Here is a 10,132-nt window from a genome sequence, read left to right as displayed (position 1 = left end):
GGGGTGATGGGATGGGGGCAGTACCTGTAGCAGTGTGATGTCACTGGGGGTGGAGTGATGGGATGGGGGCTGTACCTGCAGCAGTGTGAGGTCACTGGAGGTGTGGTGATGGGATGGGGGATAGGTTCCCTCTAAGTTGCATGCCTGCGCGGCCACGCAGGAGGCCACCAAGGTTCGCACAGGTGTGCACACTGCACTCACGGGCGTGGGGTGAGGTGGGGGTGGTGATGGAGGAGCTTGGGGCCTGCGGGGCGGCAGCGGCCCCCCCAGCACCAGGGCTGTGGTGCGGCAGGGAGAGACGCCTCTCCCCCCTGCCCAATCCTGGGGCTGCCACAGGGGGAGAGGACTCCCCCAGCCCTGGAGCTGCTGCAGCTGGGAGAGACACTCTCCCCCAGCCCAGGTGCTTCTTCAGGGAGAGAGGGCTGGGAGGAGTCCTCTCTCTCCACTGCAGCCCTGGGGCAGCCTGCACCCCAAACCCATCATCCCTGGCCCCACCTCAGAGCCCTCTCCCCCAGCTGGAGCCTTCACCCCCACGCCTCAACCCTCTGCCCCAGCCCTGAGCCCCCTCCCACACTCCGAACCCCTCAGCGCCACCCCCGCCACACATCACCTCCATATTGGTGCACATAACAATATTCATTCTGCACATGGATGGTAATAATCAGAGAGAACATTGGATGGGGCCAGTAACTGCAGCAGTGTGAGGTCACTGGGGGCGGCGTGATGGGATGGAGGCCGTACCTGCAGCAGCATGAGGTCATTGTTAATGGTCTCTCTGTTGTATCGCGGGTGCAGGATCTGGCGCCTCACAGGGATTTTCTGTTGGCTCCGTTCCTGTTCACTAATGTTATGGGCTCCCAGCGTGACAGTGATCTCGCTGTAAAACCCAGGAGCAATACATGGGGTGTTAGGGGCAGGAGCGTATGTCAGGTGCAGACGAGCATATGAGGGTCTGACTCATGAACAGTGATTTGGAGGGGACAGGGCAGCCTGGAGCTCTCAGGCCGAGATCTCGGACTCAGCTTCTGCCACCAAAAATGTCCATACCACTGTACACATTGCCAGCTCCGATCCAGCTCCGTTGCTGGGGATTGGCTGGCTCGGAGGTGGTGGGGGGGGCAGAATAGAAAAAGGTGCCTTTCCCTTCTAGTGGGCACTGGTTGCAGCATAAACACTTGCTCAGTGGTGTAGGGGGTCGCAGCCTCTCTCTCCACAAGCCCCTTGTGCTGTTCTCATGAGCTGCTTCACTCCTCATTGTCCTCCCGGCCCCTGGGTCTCAGCTCCCATCCAGCATGATCTACACAGGGGTCTATGCCTAGCTTCCCCCAGCCCATAGTCCTCCAGAGCTGTCCTGGGACTGTGAGCCCCTCCCTGCCCCGATCTGGGCAATGGGCCAGGCCCCAGCTGGTGTCAATGGCCCTAGCCCCATTGGTTTACCCAGCGCTGGATCTAGACCATGGTTTGCAGAGGCCCCTAGAGACACGCCGAGGCCCCCTGAGCAGATCAGACCCCTGGGCTCTGCTTTCCCAGCCTGTCCTACTAACTGCTCCTTCCCTGCAACCTACAACGGCACCAGAGCTCCCGGCTCCCCCATCACCCGCTAACGACCGACCTGCCCCGACATCCCCAGCACAGAGGCGCTTACTCTCCATTGCAGTGAGCAGCCGTCAGCACGAAGTTCTCCGCCACCAGGAACCCTCCACAGCGAGACCTCCTGTTTCCGTGTTGTATATTCAGAAAAGCCATGTAGGGTCTGGAGTGGGGCTGGGCTTTCTGCCCCCCGATGATCTCACCTGGGGAGAGACCAGGTTCATATAAAGAGCCCCATCATCTCCCTGGGCCGGGCCGGGACCCAGCTCCCCATCCCAAAGAGGAGTCTCCACAACATCATCCCATCCCTCTGATACTCTCCTTGGAGGATCCCTGTGCCTGGAACTCTGCCCCCTCCTCAGCTCTCCCCCACACTGGACACCCCATGGGGCCGGAGGGTAAATCTAAAGCTCTGTCCTCGCTGTGTGGACAATCGGTGTCAAATGCACCAGGAGTGGGTCAGTAATCGCACTGCCTGGAGTTAACAGCTTTGGGGGCTGAAGTCACCCCAGATTAAGCCAGGCAGCACCTGGAAGGGCACAAACAGGTCCCTTGTGAATGCTTTTTCTCCACCATCCCACAGTGACCAGCCAGGGCTGCTCCCAGACTGACCCACCAAACATTTTAGGAACATCATTTTTTTCTCAGAAAGCCTCGTCTCAAAAATGTCTGAATTATTGATGTGAAACAGATTCTTTCCCCCCAGTGTTGCATAATATTTAGGGGAAAAATTAAAAGTTCCACTTTGGGGTTTTTTTCCCATGGAAAATAAAAAATGTTTTGTGATCACCTCTGAAGAAGTTTCCACCCAGGTGGGTGGGTGTGTTGGAAAATCTCACCATAAACAAATTGCTGTTATTTGCATGAGGGTGGCAGATAGACCGAGAACCAAGCCCCTATTATGCCAGGGGCTGCGCAGAAGCTAACTGAGATCAGGGGCTCCCTTGCTCCAGGCCTTTCACTGACCCAGGCAGCGTCCTGACACAAGCTGAATTATTCTTCACATTGTACAGAGAGGGAAACTGAGGCCCAGGGAAATTGTTTGTAAACCCGCCTAAGGGATTTTGGTGACCATCCTCAATCCATATAAATCCCTGTCCACAGAGATCCTGGGCAGATCTGAGAATGGTCCCAGGTTTGTTGGGTCCCAGCCCAGTGGCCTAGCCCCATGGCCAACCTCCCTGTCTGGGACACGGATTGGCAGTGGGGTCCCAAAGGAGCCTGTGGGGGCTTGGCCACCCAACCTCTCGTGCTGCTGAGAGAGCCCCAGCCGCACTCAGGAGAGGATGCAGGGTTCAATACAGGCGCTTGTCCCCAGCAGGAGCAAGGGGGGACCTTAACCGCTGCCCACAGCTCCCCATATGGGAGGGTCACGCTCCCCACGGGCCCTGATCCCACCCCAAAGTCACCAGCCTGAGACCCAGAGAGAAGGAGAAAGGCCATGGGAAGCAGGACGAGGATCAAGAGCTGCATTGTCAGACCCATCCAGGGATGGGCACAGAGCCTCTGCCTGAGCCCCGGGGGTTATATGGACCAGGCGTGGAGAGGGGAGGGCAGGGCCTGGCAACCACAGGACGTGTACCCTGCTGCCCGGAAACTCCCAGCCCAGATGCCCCAGGGGTGGAGACGCCAACTGGAGAAGCCTCCAGCCACAGCTGTGCCCACATCAGGGTGGGGGGTTTCCTCCCTGCTCTGGTGCCCACCCGGCCTGGCTGCAGATGTGGTTAACCCTGCCCCCTCTGTACTACAGGTGTAAGAAACACCCCTGGGCTTCTCTGCACCAAGATACTCAGACCCATATATTTCAAGGGCAGGAGAGACCATTGTGACCGTCCAACCTGACCCCCTGGTGGACACCCCAGAGCCAGAACCCACCCATCAACTCCTGTCTCCACCATGGCCCTGGGTCAGTTGTTCCCATGGCTCCATGTTTAATATTTGCATATTAGTCTCAGCCAGACCTTTTCTGACTCCAGCTCCTGGCAATTGGGTCTTGTCCTGCCTTGGACACATAGGCTGAAGAGACCCTGCTGTCAAAACCCCCGCCCCATGGAGTTTCCTACAGAGGGGCCAAGTCCCCTCTTCGCCTCCAAAACCCTCAGGAGATCACTCTCCTTGAAGCGCTCCCCGCCAGCTTGTTGTTGTAGCTCTTTTCAATTTGCTAAAGTCCTGCTAAAGGTGTGGACATTAGAGCTGGACAAAATCTCCACTCATGGTCCCACAAGGGCCAAATCCAGAGGTGACCCCAACTCCTTGCTGCTACTGAATATCCCCTGGTTTATGCACCCAAGGATGGTATCTGCCTGCTTAGCTCCTGCATTCCACTGAAATCTCCTGTTTGGATGGGTTCTGCCGTGCTCCCTTTCAGAGCCCCTGATCTCCAGGTCACAGCTCTCGTCCTACCAGCGTGAACGATATTCCTTGTCCCTCGATGTTTGACCTTGCATTTGGCTGGATTCATGTGCAGGTCTAATTGCACCCAACTCACCAGGTGACCCAGGTAGCTCTATAGCTTGGAGACATCCTTCATGCCACCAATCTTTGTGTTCTCTGCAGACTTTGCCAGCAACAATTTACGTGAACTTCCAGATCATTGATACAGATACTGAATAACCTCAAGCCCAGAACAGGTCTTCGTCGGGCCCACCAGCAACACCCCAGTGGATGCTGATTCCCCAGTGAGGATCATATTTTGAGGAGAATCAGTTAGCCCGTTTTGGAACCATGTTGTGTGTTTAGAGAGCTAATTTCTCAATATGAATGTTGTGTGGTAGTTGGGCAAACTCCCTATGGGAATCCACGTATATATCACAACAGCACAGTCACCTTAAAGAACCAGACTTTTAAGGTTGCTCAGAAATGACAGTATGGTCATTGAACATGATCTGTTCTCCATGATCTCACGCTGACTGGCATTAACTCAGTTTCTATCCTTTAGTATCTGCCTATTGGTAGATCCAATCTCAGCTCTTCCATTATTTGGCTCTGGATCCCTCTCTTGGAATTGCTATGTCTGATGAATGAGGGGTGGGATCTGTCCATCCAGATATCAGTGTCACTGTCGAACAGAGGTGGGAAAACTACAGCCCAGGGGCCACATCTGGCCCTCCACACATTTTAATCCGGCCCTCGAGCTCCTGCCGGGAAGTGGGGTCTGGGGCTTGTCCCACTCCAGTGCTGCAGTCGGGGAGTGGGATCAGGGTCTTGCCCCACTCTGGACGGCTCCCGGGAGCAGCGTCTTGACTTCACTCCGGTCCTATGCATGGGGCAGCCAAGGGGCTCCGCATGCTGCCATCACCCCAAGCGCCGCCCCTGCGGTTCCCATTGGCCAGGAACCATAGCCAATGGGAGCTGCAGGGGTGATGCCTACGCACAGGGCAGCGCGCAGAGCCACCTGGCCGCGCTTCTGCATAGGAGCTGGAGGGGGGACATGCCTCTGTTTCTGGGAGCTGCTTGAGGTAAGCGCCACCTGGAGCCTGCCCCCACGACCCCCTCCCATGCCCCAACCCCCCTGCCCCATCCCTGATCCCCCTCCCGCCCTCCAAACCCCTCAGTCCCAGCCCGGAGCACCCTCTTGCACCCCAAACTCCTCATCCCCAGCCTCACCCCAGAGCCCACACCCCCAGCCGGAGCCCTCATGCCCACCTGCACCCCAACCACCAATTTCATGAGCATTCATGGCCCACAATACAATTTCCATACCCAGATGAGGCCCTCGGGCCAAAAATTTTGCCCACACCTGATCTAAAACAATTCCGGAACCTCTGTGAATCCATTCAAAATCAATATACATGCATGAATACCCAACTCACTCCATTTAAATTCTTGCTAGATTCACTTCAGTTGATGCTGTTCATTCTAGATCTATCCATACCCACATAGCTACCTGTAGATCCCTTCTAGATTGGTGCACATCCCTGTACATCCATTCTAGACCCATCATTTCACCCTACCAGTGCTGGACCGACCTGCTGTCTGGACCCTGCTGGTAGCTACAGGTGCTTGGAACAGTGACAGCAGCACAGATATGTCCAAGAGGGGAAAGACCCCACGTCTCATTCTGTACCCCTAGAACCAGCCAGTCCCCTGCTATGAGGTTGTATCGTAGCTGGCACCCCCTATAGGGGAAAGACCCGAAATCCATTCCCCATTCCCCCAAACCAGCCTGTCCCCCATCCCAGGGCTGCTATTAGTCTCACCAATGCTGCATAGAGAGGCAAAATCCCTTCCCTGATTTTACAGCCCAGGCTCTGGTCAGTTTTGTCCCAGAGGTGTGTGGGGAGCTCATGGCACTGCTTGTTCACTGTAAGCCCTCCTAGGTCCTTTGTGAAGCATCAGTTCTCCAGGACAGAGTCTCTGCGTCCCTGGGGCTGGGATAGAGAACACTGCATCGGCTGGATTCTCACCGCGGGGGTGTGACTGGGCCCAGCTCACCAACTGCCCCAGCTTGCTCCCTGCACCTTCCCTGGCTCTGTCAGCATTTATCGCTCTGCCTGGTGCTGTGACACCCGCAGGTCTGATGGCAGCTTGAGCTGTGACCCTGGGGTGACTCTGGTTTCTGGCATCCAACCTGAGACATGGAGCATGTCCGGGGCTCTCAGATGACCAGGGCTGCATTGTGCTGGGCGCTGTACGGTGTTTATTAGGTGTATTATGGTAGCACCTAGAAGACCCAGTCATGGCAAAGGATCCCATTGCCACTGCACATGACTTGTTAGGTGTATCACTGTAGTACCTAGGTGGAATCCCAGCTATGGCCCAGGACCCCACTGTGCCAGGTGCTGTACAAACACAAAACAAAGTGATGGGCCCTGTCCCCAGTAGCTCACAGTCTAGGTATCGGACAGGAGAAAACAAGTGGATACAGACAGGCTGATGGGGAAGAACTAGGGGAACAATGAAATGACACTAACAGGCATCGTTGGATGGTGCCAAGTCCCAGTCTGAGACGTCTCTTCCCAGAGCATCAGAGCCGTGTCTGGTCCATTAATCCCTGCTGCACTGGGCTAGGTTTGACATGTATTTTCTTTGCTCCTTGCCTGAATAGCCCCTGATTAGTGTCAGGCAGGCAGGGGGGACACACAGAGGCTGTTTGGGATCAGGCCTTGACATCTGGGCTGAGATGTCTGATGAAGGGGACTGGCCTGCCTGCTGTTTGTGACCCTTCTGTCCCCAGACAGGTGCAGAGTGGAAGAGGAATGATGTATAAGGGAAACTAAGAATACCCTGGTACCGATTTCTCCTCCAGTGGGCCTAAAGTGCACTCCTGTTGTCAGTGAGCTGGCCTAGGTGTCAGCGGTGGGATACCAGAGTCAGGAGAGCTGACAACAGACACAGTGATTTGCTTTTTCACCTGTGATTTCCCTTGTATTTTTAGCAGATCCAGCATGAATTACTCAAACCCAGGGTGTGAATTCCCCACTGGGGCCCAAAACCCTGGTTACACCTGCTAGGTACAAGTTAGCTGGGAGTCTGAGGCTGGGGGCATTCATTCAATTCCCAGGAAGGCACCACTTTGTTGTTTTGCAACTTCATTTTTATTCATTGCTGGGTAAGAAGCAGTGAGTGAAATGCACCAGGTCCCGCGGCAGGACAGGGCGGGGCAGGGCAGGGCAGGGGAGGCTAGAGGGAGGCGCTAAGAGTTGTCATTTCAGCTGAAATCAGTTCAGTGCATAATTTCCTAATTTCCCTGCCCATGAACAAACTCCCACTCTCCTTGTTGGTGCTGGGAACAGGTGTCTTTGGAACGGGTGGTGGCTACCTCCGGGGGAAATAACGTGGAAAACGCCCAGTATGGACAGGGCAGGCTGCAGTTTTAACAGGAGTTAACAGGTCAGGATCTCCCATAAACGGTCACTCAACTGGTTGACATGTGGGAGGGCTACAAACTGCCATGTCTGCTCCAGGGTTTCGCTCGTGTCCGTTACCCCGGGGGAAGTAAACCAGCTGTTTCCCTAGTGAAGACACAGCCTCAGGACCTGGGTTGGGATTGCCAAGGGAGCTGAGGGAGTTGGAATTGAACATGGATCCTAACTCCCCCAGGTTCCCTGCCTTGATATTCATGGGTTGAGCACTGCCTGAGAGGAGCGATGTCTGGGGTGGGGGAGATCAGCCTAGGGGGACTTAGCCCCTATGCAAAGCAGCCACTACATCTGGGCCATGCAAAGAACAGAAGTGGTGCAGCTCCAGCCTCTGCAGCGATTCACAGCATGGCTCAGGGCTGCAGCTTCCTCATTGTAGCCTCTATCCAGGGGATGAAGGTGGAGACTCTCGCGTAGACCCTTGGGGGGCTCCCATTGACAGGCCCCCAAGAGACAATGCCCTGGGCTGTTTTCCCACACACCAGGGGGCCCCCAGAGTCACCCTGCAAAACAAAACAAGCCACAGATGGAGAAAAGCTCAGTGAGTCATTTCCCGCTGTTCTTCAAACACTGATGGACACTTTAATGACACCCCCCTGCTATCCAGATGGTCTCTGCTTGGGCCCCCCACAGCCCAGCCTGTCTCAACAAACCCCCAACTCCTCCCAGTTGATCTCTGCCCCCCCCCGAGAGAAGATCAGATATTTTCCCATTGGTTTGTACAGCGCTTAGCACAGCAGGGCCTGATCTCTGATCTTAGCTTGCGGGCCCAACCGCCACACCAGGAGCCTCATTAATAATAACGATTTATCAAGGACGCTTGGGAGTTTCACCTTGAAAGCGGCTTTGTGCTCCTTTGGGTCCCCCACACACATCATTGTGCCGGTGTTATAGTTACGATATGTCCCACCAGGATAGTTCAGACAGGCCTCATCGTCCAGCACCTTCAAATCCACCTCCCGGAGCACATCGGGGAGCACCTTACTGAGTGCGCTTGTGCGGCCCCAGCCGGCAACGCTGCAGACGGTCCCTGGTTTCACTCGCTGATGAGTCGGGGGGAGCAGGATGAGCTTCACCTGTTCATTGAGCTCTGCCTTGTGCTCCAGCTACAAACAAGAGAGGACGCCAGCACCAGGGTCAATATGAAGGTCAGAGCTGATGATGGGTAGGGAGGGAATCCAAGGAGAGGGAAACTACAGCCAATGTATGGCCATGGAGACACTGGGGGCAGGGTGATGGGCTGGGGGAGGTACCTGCAGCAGTGTGAGGTCACTGGGGGTGGGGGGATGGGATGGGATGGGGGCGGTACCTGCAGCAATGTGAGGTCACTGGGGGGCGGGGTGATGGGATGGGGGCGGTACCTGCAGCAGCATGATGTCATTGTTATGGGTCTGTCTGTTGTATTTCGGATGGGGGATCCGGCGGCGCACAGAGATTTTCTGTTGGCTCTGTTCCCATTGTTTAACATTATGGGCTCCCAGGGACACAGTGATCTTGCTGTAAAAGCCAAGAGCAATGCATGGGCATTGGGGCAGGAGTGTACTGAGGTGGGGGATGGGCACATGTTGGTCTGACATAAGTACTGATCTTGTGGGGACAGGGCAGCATGTGACGCTCAGGCTGTGATCTCAGACTCCTTCATTCCCCTTGATCCCTTGGTCTCAGCTCCTCTCCAGCCAGGGAACCCCTCCCAGCTAGATCCAGACGGGTCTATGCCCAGCTCCCCCCTGTCCGGAGCCCTGCAGAGCTGTTCTGGGGCTGTGACTCCCTCCCTGTCCCATCTGGGCAATGGGCCAGACCCCAACTGGTGTCAATGGCTGTAGCTCCATTGATTTACCCAGCGTTGGATCTGGACCATGGTTTTCAGAGGCCCCTAGAGACAAGTCAACGCCCCCTGAACAGATCAGACCCCTGGGCTCTGCTCTCCCAGCCTCTCCTACTAACTGCTCCTTCCCTGCGCCCACGATGGCACCGGAGCTCCCAGCTCCCCCATCACCTGCTAACCCTGACCTTCCCCAATATCCCTAGCACCGAGGCACTTACTCTCCATTGCAGTGAGCGGCCGTCAGCACGAAGTTCTCTGACACCAGGAACCCTCCGCAGCGAACACTCTTGTCTTCACGTCGTATATTCAGACAGGCCATGTAGGGCCTGGAGTGGGGCTGGGCTTTCTTTCCGCCGATGATCTCACCTGGGGGAAGAAGAGGTTCATATAAAGAGTCTCATCATCTCCCTGGCCTGGGCTGGGATCAATCTCCCCATCCCAAAAGGGAGTCCCCACAACCTCAACCCATCCCCTCCGATGCTCTCCTTGGGGGATGCCTGTACCTGGAGCACTACCCCATCCTCAGCTCTCCCCCAGACTGGACACCCCATGGACCTGGAGGTTAAATCTAAAGCTCTGACCTCTCTAGGTGGAGAATCAGTGCCAAAGGCATTGGGAGTGGGTCACTAATCATACTGCATTGAGGTAACGGCTTTGGGTGTCAACATCAACCAGAACGCCACTTACACGTCCCCTGCTGACGTTTCACCTTCTCCACCAACCCCCAGTGACAAGCCAGGACTGCTACAAAGCTGCCCCTCCAAACTGTTTTTGTACAGAAAATTGTATTTTCTAGACAATGAAAAGTTTCCCAGAAGGTGTCTCCTCTCCTCAAACATTTTGGCTTTTTTTTTTT

At 55.5% G+C, this 10,132-nt stretch overlaps 2 protein-coding genes across 2 annotated transcripts in view; both read right to left on the bottom strand.

The window, feature by feature from the left end:
- LOC112125565 (cathepsin G-like) overlaps positions 1-3,075 on the bottom strand; it is a gene marked incomplete at its 3' end in the record, with an annotated part of 3,532 nt that extends 457 nt beyond the window's left edge. Inside the window, exons 1-3 of the mRNA XM_026657637.1 lie at positions 3,000-3,075; positions 1,646-1,793; positions 742-877 (exon numbers count right to left, since the gene is read on the bottom strand). Coding sequence (XP_026513422.1) covers positions 742-877; positions 1,646-1,793; positions 3,000-3,075 — 360 coding nt within the window. The remainder of the gene's footprint in view (positions 1-741; positions 878-1,645; positions 1,794-2,999) is intronic.
- A 4,729-nt stretch (positions 3,076-7,804) lies between these two features.
- On the bottom strand, positions 7,805-9,642 carry LOC112124298 (granzyme-like protein 1; the record flags this gene model as incomplete). Its single annotated transcript, XM_026657636.1, has 4 exons — positions 7,805-7,954; positions 8,285-8,557; positions 8,813-8,948; positions 9,495-9,642. Coding segments are annotated over 4 exons (707 nt in total), but the record flags the coding sequence as incomplete, so codon positions are not given.
- Between the last annotated feature and the right edge of the window lie 490 nt (positions 9,643-10,132).

Source organism: Terrapene carolina, unplaced genomic scaffold, assembly GCF_002925995.2.
Source record: "Terrapene carolina triunguis isolate 2854851 unplaced genomic scaffold, T_m_triunguis-2.0 Scaffold256, whole genome shotgun sequence".
In the NCBI taxonomy this organism is placed as follows: domain Eukaryota; kingdom Metazoa; phylum Chordata; order Testudines; family Emydidae; genus Terrapene; species Terrapene triunguis.
Note: the sequence above shows the minus strand (reverse complement) of the source record. Positions and strands in the feature narration are given on the sequence as shown.